General features: G+C 50.4%; 1 protein-coding gene across 10 annotated transcripts in view; it reads right to left on the bottom strand.

The window, feature by feature from the left end:
* The window catches only part of DNMT3B (DNA methyltransferase 3 beta), a 38,712-nt gene that overhangs the window by 9,953 nt on the left and 9,397 nt on the right, over positions 1-19,362 (bottom strand). For 3 of the 10 annotated variants that reach the window (XR_011431124.1, XM_023626325.2, XM_023626330.2), the window contains exons 2-14: positions 14,441-14,615; positions 13,430-13,491; positions 11,068-11,175; positions 10,054-10,179; positions 9,152-9,361; positions 8,102-8,260; positions 6,027-6,134; positions 5,036-5,180; positions 3,005-3,130; positions 2,811-2,855; positions 1,649-1,728; positions 1,212-1,324; positions 534-717 (exon numbers count right to left, since the gene is read on the bottom strand). Coding sequence is in view for 7 of the 10 variants with exons in the window: in XM_023626325.2 (XP_023482093.1) it covers positions 534-717; positions 1,212-1,324; positions 1,649-1,728; positions 2,811-2,855; positions 3,005-3,130; positions 5,036-5,180; positions 6,027-6,134; positions 8,102-8,260; positions 9,152-9,361; positions 10,054-10,179; positions 11,068-11,175; positions 13,430-13,491; positions 14,441-14,609 (1,635 nt within the window). In the remaining 3 variants the exon portion in view is untranslated. Of the gene's footprint in view, positions 1-533; positions 718-1,211; positions 1,325-1,648; positions 1,729-2,810; positions 2,856-3,004; positions 3,131-5,035; positions 5,181-6,026; positions 6,135-8,101; positions 8,261-9,151; positions 9,362-10,053; positions 10,180-10,662; positions 11,176-13,429; positions 13,492-14,440; positions 14,616-19,362 lie in introns of all 10 variants that reach the window. The other 7 variants (XR_011431125.1, XM_023626331.2, XR_011431126.1 and 4 more) reach the window with 4 other exon arrangements.

Here is a 19,362-nt window from a genome sequence, read left to right as displayed (position 1 = left end):
CTCAACCTCTGGGGAGGTGAGGGCTGACCTTCCTCTGAAGGATTCAAACCCTGCGCTTCCCTATTTCTTAGCTGAGACCCCTTCAGGAGCTTTGGCACAGAATGGCCGTTCCACCCTTAGACATGAAACACAGGTGAGACTCTGATACAGATGCACAGACAAGAAGACACGTACAGGAGTGACCTGGGGCCTCCCTCACAGATCTGTAGAATGGAGCCCAGAAAAATCCACTCCCACTAAAACAGCAGTAAGTCACAGGCTGCCCTCCGCTCTTCAGTTCTGCTAACTCAGAAGCCTTGGTTAGATCTACAACCATTTTTCATCAGGCCCCTGAAAGTTCACAACGAGAGGCCAAGAAGGAAGGGAGAAAGAGACACAGGACAAGCCTGAGAATTGTACAGAAGATGTGTCAACTAGCCGGGTCCCTTGAGTCTGAGGCTCGCAGATGCTCATTTATACAATGGATCTTTCCATGGACTCTGTCCAACCAGCTTCTGGGGTGTTGCAGACCCCTGAAGCCCTGGGATGCTTACGTATTCCAGCCCGGTGTCGCTGGTAAAGAAGGCCTGTAGGCGCACGTTCCAGTCCTTGCGGCGCCGCAGGACACCGTGGCAGCGCTGCGGGAGGCACATGTAGCAGCTCCAAGGCTCCTGCAGCTTGGCATGTGCCGCCGTGCCTGAGCCCACCAGCACCTCCAGACACTCCACGCAGAAGCACCTACGCCAGGTGGGGGCAGGGAAGGGACGCCTTCGTCATTGCGCAGCTCTCCTGCATATCATATCCCCCTTCCCCAGGGAGAGGGCACCCACTGCCTAATGCCTCCTCGAAGCAGCAGCTGCTCTGCCCCATGGGCTGGAGAGCCCTACAGTGTAGTTTGGGGCACACGAACCTCTTCCTCAGATACCTGTGCATCCCCAGCTCAGTGGCTCTGCACAGAAGAGCTCCCCAAACCCCCAGAATTGCCAGTCTCCAGGGAGACTTCCCACCTCGTTCTCCACTCAGACATGCCTGTCTGAAGCCCATCCCTACACTCCTGTTCCACTTCGGACATGAGCATCGCAGCCCCTGCAGAATACCAACTCTGGGCCCTGTTAAGTCAATTTGGCTCCCTGTCCCTGTGCCAGAGACTCCTACGGGCTGCAGGAACCCCGAGGTCTGGCTTGGGAGCCCGGGGGCCCAGCTGCCATCTCACCCGGGGGCTCTAAGCTCACCGGCAGCAGCTCGTGTTGCTGCAGAGCAGCAGCTCTCGGCCCTCGCAGCACACGGTGCAGTAGGACTGATAGCCATCGTCGTCGTACATGTAGAACAGCTCGAGGAACCGGTCCTGGCAGCCAGAGAGAAACGCCCGTGAAATCGGAGAACAGGGACCGCCAGGCCCCTCTTGCTCGCTGGCTGAGGCCCTAGGATGCAGCCACAGAACAAGTCACTGGTGGCTTGCTGCCCTGTGCAGGGACAACTGAGCGGGGTCTGGGTGGCACTGCAGACAGCCTCCTCTGCTGCAGCACCACTGCCCCCTGTGAAGGGGGCAGCCCCAGGAGGGCCTCACTAGAGCCCTCCCTGATGCTCACACACCCGGGCTTTCTCCTGGGGAAGGACAGGGAAGCCGTGGAGGAAAGGAGCAGGGCATCTGGGGTGGGGCGGGACTTACCCGGCACGTCTGGCAGAGCCCACCCTCAAAGAGAGGGTGGAAGGACACGGGGTTTTTCCTACCACAGGACAAACAGCTATCTGTAAGAAAGGCAGAGAGGCAGCTTGTGGCCATCACGGCCCCAACACCAGCTGCTGAAGCCTTGGGTCTAACTATTCTTGAACATTTACTCCACGCTAATGCCAAGGATTCTTCATACTTTGTTCCTTTCAATAGGGCTTCAAAGTTGCACTGTCTCCATTCCAGAGGTCAGGAAAGGCCAGTACAACAGCCCTGAGCAGAAGGTACCACAAGACAGGCAAAAGCACGGCCCAGGTGGAAGACATGGGGCAGAACTCTGAGCAAGGGCTGCTCCAGCAGAGGGACATGCTTATCTTTAATTTGGGGACTCTGGGGAATTTGTGGGGAGGCCAATTTGCCAGTAATCTCATGATAGGACTTATCCATGACCAAATCTACCCACAGCCGTGGCTGTAATTTCAGAACCCAGGTCCTTTCCTATTAGGCTCTCCTGCCTTCCCATCACCTCAGCAGCAGGTCAGGACTAATGCACATCACGGATGGGCGGGCGGGGCCTTTATAATGCTGTGACGGAGCATGCCAGGGCAGGAGGCAGCCGGATGGGTGAAGCTGTCTTAGGGGCTGGGAGGGTTTTGAGTAAAGGCTCTCAGGACTGTCAGGGATGGCTCTAAACCAAAGCTTTCCCAAGGGTTCTCTGGTCATGAGCTGTGTTGTTTTCCTATCCAGCATTGAGTAATCACTCAGTAAATATTTGCTGACCGAGGACATCAGGCTGGGGAAGGAAGGGAGGGTCAAGCCTTGCTCGCACATTCTGAATTCTGTTAGATACATTCTGGGCAGTTTCCATTCCAGTGGCAATTCCCAGCCTGGGAGAAAGGACCAGAGTCAGCTTGACAGTGACAATAGGTGACATGTGTCTGCCTCAAAGACAGTTCCAGCTCGTTTGGGAAGGGTCAGGAGACCACAGAGATGGTCAGGCAACTCATTCTACAAAATGTAGCCAGTAAGATGTCTACATCTTGACCTGAGGTCCAGGCACAGAGCCCCGGAGTAAATGTCAGCAGGGCAGACAAGCCAGGATGCGGCAGGACTGAGTACTACCCAGGATGAGAAGGGAGGACTACACGTGAGAGAACAGTACCTTCCAGACTACTCTTGTTGTTGGTAACATCCAAGGCCATTTGCTCTGTGAGAAAAGAGAAGGTGTGAGATGGGGTCAAGGAGACCCTTGCTGATCAGCAGAGCCACACTCCCTCGCTGAGCAGTCCTTAAGACCTGCCCAGTCCTAACAATGGGTAATAAGAGTCTACTAGCTTCTTCGCCCACTGCCCTCACCTCTACTCTGGTCCTCTTCTCCGCGGTCTTTTCCGTTGTTATAACAATTGGTCTTGAGGCGCTTGGGTGGAGGGCAGTAGTCGGAGGCGGCCGAGTCATCAGCTGTGCGTCTTCGGGTCTTATTCTCTGTGAAAGGGAAGGAGATGGCAGCCGAGGCTGGGGAGGAGGAAGATGCAGGGGAAATGTGGGTCTGGGACAGGACTATGCTATGCCTGGTGTCAGCTGCATTAGGGCCATTACAGGGGTCCACACTTGGTGTTGTAGCGCCCTACTATGGGACATAATTCAAAACCCTCATGTATCTAACACATGTTCATAGGGTTTTAAACAGCTATAGATGCAAAAGAATGCATCCTTATAGATCCAGCAAAAAAGGACACTAGATGAAACCTAATCTGCAGCTGATCTCTGAAACCCGTCTACAGTCAGCACGCTAGCGAGCCACACTGAGCTACTGACCACTTGAAAGAAATGTGACTTGTGTGACTTGTGAACTGAACTTTACATTCAACTTCCATGTAAATTTAAAAACTGCCAATTGATTCCATTAGCTACTTCATTTGGAACATCTTGGACATTTATGAAAATACAGATCAAGTATCCCCAATGAAAACTTTGCATCCAAATTGAGATACATTGTAAGGTGTGCAAAACACATGAGATTTCAAAGTACTAAAAGGAAATATAATATCTGAATTTTTTTTTGTTCGGAGGAAGATTAGCCCTGAGCTAACATCTGCCACCAATCCTCCTCTTTTTACTGAGGAAGACTGGCCCTGAGCTAACATCCACGCCCATCTTCCTCTACTTTATACATGGGACGGCTACTACAGCATGGCTTGCCAAGCGGTGCCATGTCCACACCTGGGATCTGACCAGCAAACCCTGGGCCCCCGAAGCGGAACGTGTGTATTTAACCACTACGCCACCAGGCCGGGCCCAATATCTGAATTTTTTATTCTGATTGTTGGAAATGCTAAAATACTGGATATGGGTACAATTAAATGTATTAATATTAATTTTACCTGTTCCTTTTTACTCTTTTCAATGTGGCCACTAGAAAAACTTTACATTATGTGACTTCTGTTTATTGTTTCTATAAAAGCCAGTTATATTTTTATTCAATCTATAGTTTAATCTGTAAGGGACATGATTCAATTTGACTTTGTTCCTAGGAAAGGAAATTATGCAGCCATTAAATATCATAAAGACCCTTTAGTGACATAGTGACATTTGACAGTGCTTAAACCATTAATATTGAGAAATAAAAGGAAAGCAGGAATCCAACTAGTGTACAGAAAAAGCTGGAAGGATGTGCACACCCAACATGGTTAACCTGGAGGGCAGCTGTGAGGGTTGGGAGTGAAGGGTGGGTGAAGAGTTCAGGTTGACTTTTCCAGTGGCCACTGTATGTGCAAAGAAATCAGAAAAAAAAGTGCAGAGGAAATAGTGTATAGTCAAAAGATGGGAAGGGAATACCGTATTTTCTTGATTCTAACTTCCCACTGCCTGCACGACGCACCTTCGACTTATTAACCACTTTTTTGGGAGAAGGGGGAACAAAACAAAACAGAAAAAACTACGTTAAATGGATTGTAAGACAAATCCTGGATTCAGACATCCTGGATTTCAGGAGAGTGACAATGTGAAAACCACACATATCTTATAACGGAGGAAATATGGTATTGGTCAAAATGTTAGGAGGTGGTTTATGGTTTGCGGGGTTTTATCACTTTCCTAGTTTTCTCAATAAGCATAGCTTAATTATTTTTGACCTCCTGATGACTAAGTTTTCAGAACAGACTCAATTCCAAATTATACGCACTTGACCCTTACCAGGAAAGTGACTAAGGAAGTGGGATGAGGCTGGGCTATTTTCCACTGCCTTGGAGGTTCACTGGGTGAAAAGGGGGAGGGGGATCCCAGGGCTGACTGGCTGCTGGAAAGTGGGGGTCAGGGGAGGGGCTTTCAGGGTGGCTGTATCTCCCAACAACAGTGGCAGTGGGGGCTGCCACAGGTACCCGTTCCCACCTGGTTGCTTGTTGTTGGGTTTGAGGCCCTCGACCCCAGTAGGCTTGAAGCCCCCGTGGGCCCACTCCAACATGGGCTTCAGCTGGTCCTCCAGTGAGTCTCCGGGGCTGCTGGGGAAAGTCTTGCCAGCTCGCACCCTGGCTTTCTGCCAAGATAAAGGCGAGTTTGTGATGACCCGGAAGGGTGGGTGCACGCCAGGCCACACCCAGGGATTCCCTAGCGGGGACCTGCATTCCACTCACACTGGGCCCTTTCACAGCCAGGCAGCTGTCCTGGGCTGTGGTATGTGACAGGCAGAAGGGGCCTGAGTTAAGAGACAGGAAGGAGGCCACGGGGGAGAGTGAAGTCTTTCCATTCAGGCACCAAACATGATGTCCTGCCTGGAGGGCATCTGAGTGGTTAGCTCCCTCTCAAAGGGCACAGGCCCGGAAGGAGCTCTGCCACTTTTAGCTCCAGGAAGCACCTGCCAGCCCTGTCTCATCACCTCTGAGAAAGCATTGAATCTGTGTCCTTCATGAAAATGGGGAGGTGTCAAGTCCTATCTCAGAAGCACCATGAGTATTCACGTGTCTATACAGCACAGAGGCTGGCTCATAACGGCTGGATAAAGCCCAGGGATCTTTTTAGCCCCAAGTCCAGGGGGAGGGAGGGGCACAGCCTGATGGATCTCACAGACAAGGGGTGGAGGCAGCTGGCCTCAGCTGCTGCCCAGTCTTGGCCTTGAACCACACCACTCCAAGGAAGGAGGCGTTACAGATTTGGAAAAGCTTATTCACTGGTATGAATACCATCTCCTACTTTCCAGTAGTCCTCCTTTCTCATTCAGTCGCATTACTGACAGGCAAGAGGTAGAAGCTGGGGGAGCATTGGGAAGGGTGGCTCTGTCCCCCTAAGCCATTCTGACCACACTGTGGGCTAAGCTGGCTTTCTACAGATCCCCTGCTTTAACCCTGCTCTCAGGGCCAGGCCCTCACCACCCACACTGTGTTACCTCCAGAGCATGGTACATGGCCTTCCTGTAAGAGACCAGCTTATTATAGGTTGCCAGGTTAAAGTGCTGACTGAACAGCCCCAAGGCCACCAGTTTATCTGCAGAGACCTAGAAGAGAAAGACATCATCAATATCCGCCTGTGTTTCTCCTAGGGTCATTCCTAGGGATCAAATTCACTGACCCAAAAGAAGGGGGGAAAAAAGCAGAAAATAGAAATAGTGCATAGACTCCTGATGTATGCTTAAGGTAGATGCATGGTGGACCTGACACTCCATGCGAGGAAGCACAACACTCTGAATGGATACAATTAGTGCACCTGTATTTGTGTATATTTAAGAGTAAATGACCCACATCTACCTAGTGTGGGCCCCTTGTGCTCACTCTTGACATTTGCCGTGGATGCTCCAACCTTGGGGGGTTTTGTACCTGTCCTTCCCTCCTTTGTGAGCACGACAAATGGGTGCTTACTATTTAGCATTTTATTAACTGAGCTAATCTAATGTACGTGTTTAGAGAACAGTGATTGGCACAGAGTAAGCACTTTTCAGTTATTGTGGTTTGTTGGTATCTGCCTTTAATAGGGGCTAAAGATTCATGTTCTACAAACCTCATGCCCCAAGTCCCCAGGCCATACAAGAACTAACCCGGCTGTCAGTGGAAAGATGAAACTGGGCATTCAGGGATGCTGATCAGAATGGAAAGACATGTGTGATGTTTCATTGTGCATAGTGTGCTTACACTCATGCTAACCTCCATTTTACACCTATACACCTGACCTCCCATGAGGGGATGGCATCACCATTGGTGAGAAGAAACTGGGCTCAATGTCGTTGTGCACTGAAATGCAGGTGTTCTTCCCCAAACTACTCCAATGCAACATGCGGCCTAAGCACCAGGCCACCTTGTACTCCCATACCATAATGCTAACAGCCCCATACTTCATCGTATGAGCATCAGACCCAGAATTGCAAAGTGCATTTTATGTTTCAGTGGGCCAAAGCAATTACAAACAGTCCATGTTTTTTCATTTCACAGAAGTCATTGCCCGCATGCCTGCAATTAGATGCCTCAGCCAGAGCTCAGGACCAGGACATTTATCCTTCTACTCCCTCTGCTGGCTAATGAGGGCATCTGCATGCAGACTCTCCACAGAACAGGGAGACTCTAGGTCATCTTACTCTTGCCCTTTGGGAACTTCAATATGTTTATGGGAAATGGCCCAGAGGAAACCCAAATCATGGAAAATTAGAATCCTGACTTGAGGCCAAATCCCACAAATGTACCAGATGGTCCTTGATTCACACATCTGCCTCCATCCCAGGCCAGCTTGCTCTGCTGTTTCTCACTCAACCTCTGGACATGCTGAGGATTGAACTAACATTTCAAAAAGAGACCATCGCAGAAAATGTCTTGTTTACATCATTCTAATCAAAACCTGGAGATCTCAGAATGTGCCTTCAACAGGGTATAAAAATCAAAACAGCCTACTTCATGCCCCACACAGCTCTTACACTGCATAAACTTAAAATGGCTAATATCGATGATCAATGATCAAGAGACCCTGAAATCATTACCCTGCTAAGAACTTTTTCATAAATGTCATGAGGTGACCCTTGACCCATCTCTTGGCTGGGTCAGACACTTTCCTCCACCCCACCCCACCCCAGGGCTAAATGAGGCTCAGAGGCAAGGCCCACCCTTCCTGTCTCTTCCAGACTTCTTCTCCATTCAACACTTTAGGGGGTATCTGCCCAGGTGGCTGCTCTTGAACCCTCAAGACCCCATCCTGGTGACTCTGCCCCAGAGACATAAAAACCAAAAGAGCAGAAGTGGCCATGGCTCCACAGGACCTTCCAGCTCTTTGTCTCTTATAAAGCAGACTCAGCCTCTGGGCCCACAAGACCCCATGCACAAGCCAGTTAGTTAGTTAACAAGGGAAGTTTCGTCCTTCCTCCTAGACACCCAGAGTCAACACAGCCTCATCCATCTGGAAAGAGCAGTCCCAGGCTGTTATCTTAAAAGACATCACACTGTGGTCGGCTTGCCCGTGAGACTGCCTTGTGCCCGGACTCACCTCGGAGAACTTGCCGTCCCCGAACCACTGGACCCACCGCATTCCGGACATGGCCTGGCGCTTGGAGGTGGCCTTCCAGGACACCACCATGGCAGGCCACCAGGAGAAGCCCTTGATCTTTCCCCACACGAGGTCTCCTATTCCAAATTCCTTCCCATCCTGGAAGAAAAACCACATGAAGGAATCCCACTGAGACAGAGCATCTGGGCCAAGGAAAACTCCTGCCCACCCCACTGACCTGATGGCAAGCACCTGGCAGAGCTCCTCAGGAAATGACTATCACCACCTCCAATGTGTCATGGTAAAAACAATGAGTGAGAATGGCTTGAAAATAAGGGATAGTGGATGGGCAGGCATGGGTGTTTGACAGGAACATGGGGTTTATTACATTAGACTTAACCCAGTGTCTGGGAAGGAGAGATGTCAACTGAAAACTCACAGGAAATAAGATCAGAGTTAAAAATGGCCCCCGAAGCCATTAAAATGCAAAGAAAATCTTTGGCAATTTGCATATAAAAAGCTTGCCATAAAATGAGAGATGCCCATGAAAACAAGCAAGTTATTAAAATATATCTATAGCATGATCTACCTTTAACATACATAGAAAAAAGGATTTCTACACAATTCAGGTATGTACGTATGCAACAATGCTTGAGTGAAATAAACAGGCTCAATCGGCTCAATTATGAACAAAAGAGTAGATGGATTATACAATACAATGGATCTAGTTCTTATTAAGTGAAAAAAGCCAGTCTATGATTGTATGTACAATATGATGAACAGAATCATGTATTACATATATTAAGTGTATATATTTCTAGATACAAATATGCCACGTTCGAAAAATCAGTAATCAGTTGGTAAACTAATTCTGGTGCTTGAGTTACATCTGGGAGATAAGTAGGGAAAGGAAGGACTCTGTTGCATAGGGAAGATGTACTGGGAGAATGAATTCAAATATTAAAATAATGACAAAAATCATAGTAATAATAGTTACCTCCAGGTAGCTGTTTTCTATTCCCTATAGTATTCAGCCCTTCCTGGTAGTACCTGATACTCGCTGCTGTCTGCTTCTCTACCCTCTGCGTCCACCTGTGGGGACTCCAAGCTCTCCTGCTGGCTGTCCTGGGACAGGCGGGCATAGGGAGTACTGCTGCTCTGGGGGACCACGTCGTCATCTGTGAGGTCAATGGTGAGGTAGGGGCTGGCAGGGGATGGCCACGGCGTGCCTGCTGATGAAGTTGTCCGCCGCCTTAGGGACTGTGGACAGAAGGACACATAGGTTGGACTACAGCAAACCAGGTGGGTGACCAGAGACCCATGGTACTCCAATTGCCCCCAAAGTAAAAGAGTACAGATGTAAGTTAAGGAGAACACAGACCACCAAGGAAGGTTTTCCAGGAACAAGTATCCCTTAGGGGTTAAGAGAAAGCAACTTCCATCAGAACAGAGACAGAATCAAGGACAATGGCGTGATAATGAGTGATGCTGACAGGCTCCAAGAGCCAAGCTCAGAGAGAGCCACTGGTTTCCTCAAGTGCTTACTGTGTCCCCAACCCTACTGTGTGCCAAACCCTGCAACAGGAGTGGAGGGTTGCTGTAAACCCTGGGGTTGCCTCAAGACAGTCAGTGAAGGTACTAGAGAGACAAGACAACTCTGGAAGTCAGTGGCTTCAAGCTTATTTCTGAGGAGGGGTGAGAACCCAGTCAACAGGGAATTCTTGCATTCCCATCACAGTTCCATCCAGGATCAGGCAAGAAGAGAAGTCATCAGGCTTAAGAGAAGCTTACACAGCAGCCTGGAGAGAAAGGAAAGGCAAGACCCTGAAAAGGAGACACATGTGATGAACAGAAGCAGGTTGTACACTGCTCGCTGTCGGGGGGAGGGGTGAGAGAGGCAGAGCTTCTGAAAAGAGCCTGGGGGCAGGGGTCTGAGCAGCAGGGGAACCAACCCTGGTAGCTGAGAACTCCACGGGGGACTCGTCCACGTGACTGCGGCCCTGCCGGCCTCGGGTGGCACGTGGGGAGGGCCTGTGCCTCTCCCGGCTGGAAGCAATGCTGTTATTGCGGGTTCGGACCTAGAAGCAAGAAAGGATAAGCACAAGGCCTTTGGTGACCCAAGGCACAGGTCTCAGGCCGGGGGCCAAGAGGACTGGCCTTGTGAGGTAGCCTCAGGTCAACGGAAGTGAACAAGGTGGTTAGGTAGGTGGGGGCTCTAGCCTGGTAACTTCCCATCCAGAAAGCCCCCAGTTAATGGGATAAGGGGCAAGGGTGCCCGACAATCCACAGTAGATCCCACTCTGCCTGTCACAGTTGAAACTGCCACCTGCAAGTTGAATTGAAAAATAAAATCCAAGTTTACTCTAAACCAATCATTTTCTTTCCAGAAAGCATTAGAAAAACTGTTGCATTCTCAGGAAGGCACTGGATCATCAAGACGGATGAGAAGCCCTTAGGCTTCCTCAATGTGGCATGAACTTGAGTGTTGTAGACCTGTATTCAAATCCTGCACACAAGAGTTAATGTTTAGGCTTGGGTAAGTTATCAGAATCTTCTGTCACCTGTAAAAAGGGGATAAGACACATCATGTGCTGTGTGAGATGCACTGGTTACCAGTATCCACCTGGTCTCTGTAACGGGCTGGGTGACCATGAGCAATAGCTGCCTTCCCATTTCCAGTCAAACTTAAAGTCACATAATCCACCTAGAGGTGGCTCCCAAAGGGAATTGGCAACTGAGCCATCCACCTGCAACCCCAGCACCTTTGGTCACTTCCAAGAGTGTCCAGAACTGTCATGTGAAAGAAAACCTTCACAATGATCCTTCATGAGCCTTGCTGCTACTTTCCAATTTCATAACATCTTGTTCATCTCTTTCTTCGGAGCTCCCCCAGGGAGATCCAAGACATGTTTTTTTACGCAGGTCTGAGTGGTTGGAGGGGCCCTGGCTGGGTGGCGGGGACTCACAGCTGGGCTTTCAGACCGAGTCCTGGTTTCACGGAAGAGTTTCGGCATCACTGGTGTGTCGGAACCATCTCCGTCTTCCCCCTCGCCATCTCCATCACCCGTCAGATCCTTTATAAATGAAACATTATGAACTTTAGGATGTTAACTAAGAGTCCCATAACCAAAATAATTTAAAAGTGAAGAGTCAATCATATTGAAATCAATCATAATATAGGTCCAAGTGACCTAAAAAATTTTTTTTACATTTTTTTTGAGGAAGATTAGCCCTTAGCTAACTACTGCAATCCTCCTCTTTTTGCTGAGGAAGACTGGCCCTAAGCTAACATCCTTGCCCATCTTCCTCTATTTTATACGTGGGATGCCTACCACAGCATGGCTTTTGCCAAGCAGTGCCATGCCCCACCCGGGATCCCAACCGGCGAACCCCGGGCCTCTGAGAAGCAGAACATGCGAACTTAATTGCTGTATCACCGGGCTGGCCCCTACCCTCTTTTCTTTTTTGAGGAAGATATGCCCTGAGCCAACATCTGTGCCAGTCCTCCTGTATTTTATATATGGGATGCTGCCACAGCACGGCTGCTGACAAGTGATGTAGGCCTATGCCTGGGAAGCAAACCCACAAACCCAGGCCGCCGAAGCAGAGCGCACTGAACTTAACCACTATGCCACAGGGCCAGCCTCCAAAAATATTTTCAACAACCTCATTTCGTTCCAAAAAGATTTTACAACGGCTCATCTTGGGATCATGAATTCAAGACATGATTGAAAGATAAAACTCCAGTGGAATCAGAAAACCAAAGAAAGGGTGTAAATGCCATATGCATTGTGAAGGCTTCTGTGTCTATGCCTTAGTTAGACTGATTTGTTACGCCTAGCCAGGAGACCTGGTCATTTTCACAATCAGTAACGCCTGGGAGAAATCATAGGCCTGCTGCTCCAGGGAGATGCTTCTTGATACAACGCTTCTTAATGACGAGGAATAACTGCCAACAACTCTGCGTCAAATCATGACGACCTCCAAGTTCATGCCCATGCCACACACCACAACCCAACAAAAATAGCGCAAAAACTAGAGCAGAGGTGAGCGGCCCAAGGTCTAGCAGGAGTGTTAAGAACTTGACTTTTCACTTGCCAACTAACTGCGTGGCCTTGAGTGAGTCCACTCCTCTGCAAAATTGGAACATCAGTACTTCCCTCATAGCACAGCAGGGTTGTGGTGAGAATCAAATAATGCACACTTAGCCCAAGGCCGGGCACAGAAGAAGCAAACAGCTGTCGTGAGCCTCTGACCCAGCCCTGACTCTCCACGCAGCTCTCCTTTCCCATCACCTGGTTGCCCACTGGTTGCTCTCCACCAGAGAAGCTGTATGACACTGGGTTTTCATTTGTCCAAGACTTAATGTGCATGACTTTGCCTCCATCAGCTGACACTTGTTCTTTTGAAAAGAGTAGCCAAATGGACAAAACTCTAGTATGATTAATAACAAGATATAAGGTATAAATAAGCTCAGGAATAAAAAAAATTATAGAAAAACTGTAACTTGAAAGAATATTCATCATGTAGGAACCTTGATATTGCACCAAGTGTTAAAGTGATTATTAAAAATCCCATAAAATAAGTCGGGCAAGTTCTTTCCAATGTGCAAAACAAAATTCCTTGAGGCCACATAACCCTGATATCAAAACCAGACACAGATTACAAAAAATAAAATCATACATCCATTTTATTCATGAAAAGATGCTAACGTCAGTCAAATTCAAAACATACCATGACCTAGTCGGACTCATTCTAGGAATAAGAGGACAGTTTGCTACAATAGAAATATATCAATGTAACTGATCATCCAGATTGAGAAAAAAATAATTTCAAAAAATGTGCAAGAGGGGCCAGCCCCGTGGCCAAGTGGTTAAGTTCGTGTGCTCTGCTTCGGCGGTCCAGGGTTTCGCCAGTTCGGATCCTAGGTGTGGACATGGCACCACTTGTCAAGCCATGCTGAGGCGGCATCCCACATGGCACAACTGGAGGGACCCACAACTAAAAGTACACAACTATGTACCGGGGGGCTTTGGGGAGAAAAAAGAAAAATAAAATCTTTAAAAAAAAATGTGCAAGAAGCATCTAGTAAAAAACACCATAATTTAGTAAAATAAATGTTTATGATTAAAAATGCTTCACACATGATGACAGCAGATGCCATCCTAAGTGAGGTCGTCTGATGCCCCCTGTGTGCCCCGCAGTGTTCAAATTTGTCATCCAACAAGTATTTATTGGGTATCAGCCTAGTGTGCCTCAGGTTTGCCATTTAATGAAAGCTAAAGGGAATTCCCATGAACACTGAAAAAGGGAGAGTAGAGCCTGTACCTGAGTGTAACTTAGCAGGCTGGAGACCTCCCTCCTGGACAGTCGCGAGCTTGATCTTCGGCCTGTGGATGAAGAATCGGAGTCTGTTTTGAGGAAGGGGCAGCGCCAGGCTGGGCAGCAGCCATGTCTTCCCTGACTGATAGGGTGTCCTATGTGGCGTCACCCCAGAGCTGTGGCCTCGGGTCTCCCTATACCCACTGGCATACTCAGGGGTTAATTCCTAGCCCCTCAGGTCCTGTAGTCCCCTCAATATATCCATAAGGCAACAGGGCACAGGGCCAGACACATCATAGGACCCAAAACGGTACTGAAGGTACTCAGGAGGGAAGGCATCGAATTCCTTCCAGAACTATGCATCCCAACTCAGTGGCCACTGACTACACTTAAATGGACAGTCCAGTACCTGTCATCAGCCCCATTTCAAGCACTCATATGTGGCTGATGGCGGTAGTCGTGATTGATGCAGAAAGAGAACAGCTTCACTCACAGAAAGTTCTATTGGACGGCACAGCTCTAGGCGTTCTCAACAACGGGATAGGACAATATGAGTGGTTCCAAACCAGCTAGGTCAGAAAAATCTCAGTGGGGAGGAATTTCAGCTGCTCTGAACTGGGAACAGCCCAGGGAGGGAACAAGCCTCAGACCCTCCCCACCTGTCCCAACTGTGAGGGGAAAGGGGTGCGACTGCAGAAGGGCCATCAAAGACCCAAGCCTATGCTGTGACCACCCCCATCATGACTAGAAAAGGACAAGGATCATCACCTTGGGGTCACCTCCGCAAGAGCCCCAGCTGAGGTGAGAGAGTAGGGAGGCCAGGGGCTGTGGGCAGGGATGCGAGATGGGCTTGGCTCTGCCTACATCCTCTTCCCTTCCCCGGTGGATGTGGTGGAGGTTGTCAGACAGACCCTCTCCCCACAACCTGACTTGAGTCTGCTGGCCTGCTGGGAGGCACACGTCCCAGCTGTGGTCTGCTGTGCCTGCCCCACCCCTCCTCCCCACAGGCCCGGCCACCTCTGAGGCCACCTCTGATCTCCGGGGTGCTGATAGCCTCCAGGATGGGGGGCGAGGGTGCGTCCTTGGAATCAGAAGACTGGTCGCTGCAGCCCCCATTGGTGATGATGGAGTCTTCCCTCCCGCTGGCGTCCTCCTCTCTGTTGAGCTGTCTGGTGTCTCCCTTCATTGTTTCCTGTGGGAGGGCCAGAATGGACAGGGCAGCAGGGAGACAAGGGCACGAGGGGGCAGCACATCCCCAAACCTCCCGCCAATGCCTCTATGCCTTCAGGCCAAAAGAGGCCCCATGACATATTCTCAAGGTGATCCTCCTGCCCAAGGACCCCACCCAGGCTGCCCCCCATAGCCTGCCCCCCTCACCAAACTCGGAGGCTCAGGACTTGGTTCCATGTGGCCAGGCGGCCCGAAGGCTCAGCCGCCAGCACCCAGGACAGAGGAGGGGGCTGGGCCAGGGTCTGAGGCTCAGGCTGTTCTGTGCAATTAGCCGGCCACTTCAAACAATGCCATTTAGGACCCGTCTGCCCCGGCCTGCCTGCCTCCAGCCTTGGTCCCCTCTGCCCCTGGCCCTCTCTCCCTGCCCAGCCTCCGCAGGGCCTCAGGAAGCCAGTGCATTATTTTCCCTCCTGACCCCTTTGTTTGCTCTCTCCCTTCCCCTCAATCTCCAGGTCCTCTTCCCACCCGCCCCCTCCTCCCCCACAGAACAGCTTCTCTCCTCTCCATGGCAGCACAAGCCCCGCCTCACCCCAACCTCCAGGGCCCATTGGTCTGCTGGCCTGTCATTCACTCCCCTCCTCCCTCAACAGCTGGGGCTCACAGTCCCAAGTTCCCAAGAAGGGAAGGGATGAAGGCGGCCTGGGGAAGGACTGGGGCAGTTAACAAGGGGCATGCTCCCATCTGCTCCAGCCTCACCCCACCTCTGGGCCTTTGTCTCCCCCCTGCTGCCCCTCCTGGTCACTGCATCATCCCTAGGCCACTGGGCTAAAAGCAGCTCAGGTCAGGGATGGGTTGAAGGGCTGCGGGACCTTGACCTGGCCCACTGCCTGCAACATTTGTTGGCTCTAAGAAGAACCTGCACCTTTTTCTCATTGTTTCGTAATGGGATGGTGGGCCCATTTTATAGAAAAGGAAAACTGACACAGACTGGGTTAGTCTCCAAAGTCAAAAATCACATCAAAGAGGTGGGGTCAAGGCCAAAATAGAGCCTAGCTACAAGGGAAGGCCCCCAGACTCCCATTCCTCAGTTTCCCCCAAACAGCTCCAGAGGTATTTGGAGTCACACCCTTGTCCTGGAACCCTGCTTGGAAAAAGCTTCCCGAGCAGACGGCTGTCTGAGGGCACTGAGCACTCCCTGCCCTGGTGCCCCAACTCACGGACCCACCACATGGTGCCTGAAGACCCACGCCAGCTTCCCAGAGTACCTTCTAGAAGCTGCACCTAAGCTAGCGGGCTGGGTGCTGCAGTGCAGACGGTGGCACCACACCCACCAGGGGGCGCTAAGGGGCTCAGTCTGAAGAGGACTGCAGCGCCCCCGGGCGGATTTGCAATGTCACGTGGGATCCCAAATCCATCCTCTGTACCTGTCCACATCCCACTCCTGAGAATGGGGCTGGGCAACTAGACTTCTGCTATTCCCCCTTTGGCCCAGGGACCAGCACCCTTGGAATCACCCGGAACTGGTCAGAACTGCAGAGAATCTCAGTCACCATCCTAGACCTATGAAATCAGGATGGACATTCTCACAAGATCCCTGGGTGATTAACAGGCACCTTAAAGAACCTCTGTTCTGGTTATAAATGTGTGCTCTCATCCATAGTACAGCGTGGCATCTAACTACTCCATGCAGACCAGGGTCTGCAGGTTCCCAGTTTCTGGTCTGTTTTGTCTCAACACATGTGAAAGAATCTCACCAGCCCCAGGGAGAGCGGGGAGTGCCTGACTCAGCCTGATCTGCTTCTCAGCCCCTTTCACCACCAAACCCTGACCCAAAAGAACAAGCTGGCTGCTGACCTATGGCCAGTTCCTGTGAGGCCAAGCAGCCAGAATCCCAGAAAAACTAGAGAGCGGTTCAAAGTAATCATTAATTTCCAGGTTTTTGCCTCAGGCCAAACCAGTGAACTAAGTAACCTGGGTGGCCTCGCATGGGGTGGGAGGCTGGGCCGCGGGGTTCAAGACACCAGGAGCCTCCATGGGGAGCTCTGCGGAAGAGGAGGGGGCAGACAAGTCTTCAGGCCAGGAGCTGGTAGCAGGTCAGCAACTCAAAAGGAAGAGGTGTGACTTCCCTCTGGTCCCGGGCTCAGAGTTCCCTCAGACAGCCCCTAAGTGGGTCACTTAGGAGCCTCCTTCCTAGACAGGCCCAGGTAGAGCCTGCAGCCCAGACAATCATTAACTTCCTTGGGCCTTCCCCCAGGGCGTCAGCAGTGCCAACTTGTCTGCCAGCCTGCCAGATGGACATGTCAGCAAAACACCTTCCCAAAGCCAGATCCCCATTCAGGAAAAACCTCCTGCCCCTAGAACGAGATCCAGCGGCCCTGGAGGAAGATTCCGGGAAGGAAACCTACCAGCTGTAAGCATCACCAGCTACCTGGGTGCGCCAGGGTGAGCCAGGCAGGCAAAATACTTCTCCTAGTTGCATCATTCAATGTGATTCCATAAAAAACTGCTCCTGTGGTTTTCATCACCCTGGGTCTGCGATGACCTTAACTCCCCTTGCTGCCTCACTGTGACAACACACTAGCAACCAGAACCTGCACTCGCAATTGAAAGATGCCCAGCTCAAGTCCCCCCTGCCATCCACATTCTACACACAGGCCAAACAAATCTAGCCTCAGGGCATGTGGTGCTGTTCCCGCCTCCTGGATGCACTCCCCATCTCCCTACCGCATGCCTCTTTATTACCCTGACTGCAAAAACCACAGCTGAAAAGCCAGGAAGGCTTTTCTGAGGCCTCTGCTCCAAAGAGTAATAATGCGGCCCTCCCCATGTAGATACACAAATCCTCTCACCTGAAAATAGTCATTTTTTCCAGTGTTTACTACTATATACCAGGACCTCTTCTGAGCTTTACCTGTATTAATTCATGTAATCCTTAAATATGGTATGGACTATTATCCCTGGGTTTTGTTTGGCTTTTTTTTTTTTTTTTGAGGATGACTATCCCTGAGCTCACATCTGCCAATCCTCCTCTTTTTGCTGAGGAAGACTGGCCCCGAGCTAATATCCGTGCCCATCTTCCTCTATTTTATATGTGGGACGCCTACCACAGCATGGTGTGCCAAGCTGTGCCATGTCTGCACCCAGGATGCGAACCAGAGAACCCCGGGCCACCAAAGCGGAACGTGCAAACTTAACCGCTGCACCAAGGGCCAGCCTATTATCCCTGTTTTACAGACTAGCAAACCCAGGCAGAGACAGGTTAAGCACCATAATACATACTTGACCGATGTGACTTGAAGTGTTCACATCAAATCTGGAGGAAGTTAAATAAGAAACACAGATTTAACTAGATGCTCTCGGCACTGGGAAGAATTTCCCCCAGGGACCGGTGTGTTGTGGTAGATACAAGTCCCCCTCACCTCTTCCCACATATCTGTTTGGCTTCTCGTGATTCAAGATTGGCAGGTCCTGGATAACACAGCCTCCAACTCACGTCAACTGTTTTATCTAGTGTGATGGTTCCAGTGCTGGAGGATGAACTGGCTGCATTATCCCCGAAATAGGTGGCGCTTTCCTAAGGGATTGTTCCAGAGGGACTGACAGACTAGTTTTAGAATGGCGCCTTGCCATGCCGCTGCCCCTACTGTAAGCTCAAGACGGTGGGGACATCTCTTAACCCCCCCACCCCATCCCAAGGCAGGTCCTGTTGTCAACCTGCTCTCAACAGGCTCAGACGAATTGTCACCCAACCAAGTGGCAGAGTCAAGACTCATGCCCAGGCAGTTCAGGGCACGTGCTTGGAACTGCTGTGCCTGAGACAAGGCAGATGAGAATTATAAAGTTATAAACAATGCGTCATCCATCCCAGGGGCTATGGGAGCATTATGGCTGAGGGACATGATACTCCGGATAAGTATGTACCTTCACAGGAGATGGAGGTCCAACCTAGTGATGTGGGGCGAACTCTGACCCTTTCCCAGAGGCCGGGGTCCAACATGTGACTTGGGGGTGGGAAGCAGTGCGGGGTGGGCTCACCCGCAAGGTTCTCCCGGCAAGGCCCTGCCTCATTAGTGCAGGGTGCTTGTGTCCCGACTGAACCAGGTCAGACGTGTCCAAATGCAATGTGGCAGACAGAAGGGTGGGTGGCACCCCCAATTAGACTCAGGGAGTAGGCCCAGGGACACCCCCCCAATTCAGCTATAAAGCTGAGAAGTGATGTCATTTATTTCCTCCAGCCTGGCACCAGCAGAGCTATTTCACAGCACCTTGTAAATGTTAATTGCATTAATTAAACTCACAATGCAGGAAGGGGGGGACGTGGGCATGATGGGGAAGTGGGGGGGGGGGGGTCACTTGGGCATCCCTGCCTCACTGTCAGTCCCCCAGAGCTTAGAGATTTGTTGAAGTAAAAAGGGAGTGGTTGAAAGATATTCCTACCTCCCCTATTTAAAAAATTCCCTTCTGCACAGCCTGTGGGAGGGAAATCGAGACTCCTGAATCCTCCCCTTGAATTGCTCCAGTCTTTCTTAGCAGTTCCCATCGTCCAGCATTGCAAAAGAATAGCTGAAATGGAGCAAATATTATGTACTTCACAAAAAGAGGAACTCTTATGAACCCCCATTTTGCAGAGGAGTAAACAGAAGCTCAGAGGAAACAGATCAGCAGATCCCTTGCCCAGGCTCACACGGCAACTAAGTGATGGAGATTTAGGCCTAATCCAGGAGACAGATCTTAAAGACATCTGAAAAACGTGCTAAGTACAGCCACAG

This window comes from Equus caballus, chromosome 22 (genome assembly GCF_041296265.1).
Source record: "Equus caballus isolate H_3958 breed thoroughbred chromosome 22, TB-T2T, whole genome shotgun sequence".
Lineage (NCBI taxonomy): Eukaryota > Metazoa > Chordata > Mammalia > Perissodactyla > Equidae > Equus > Equus caballus.
The sequence above is the reverse complement of the archived record's forward strand: the minus strand, read 5'-3'. Positions and strand labels throughout refer to the sequence as shown.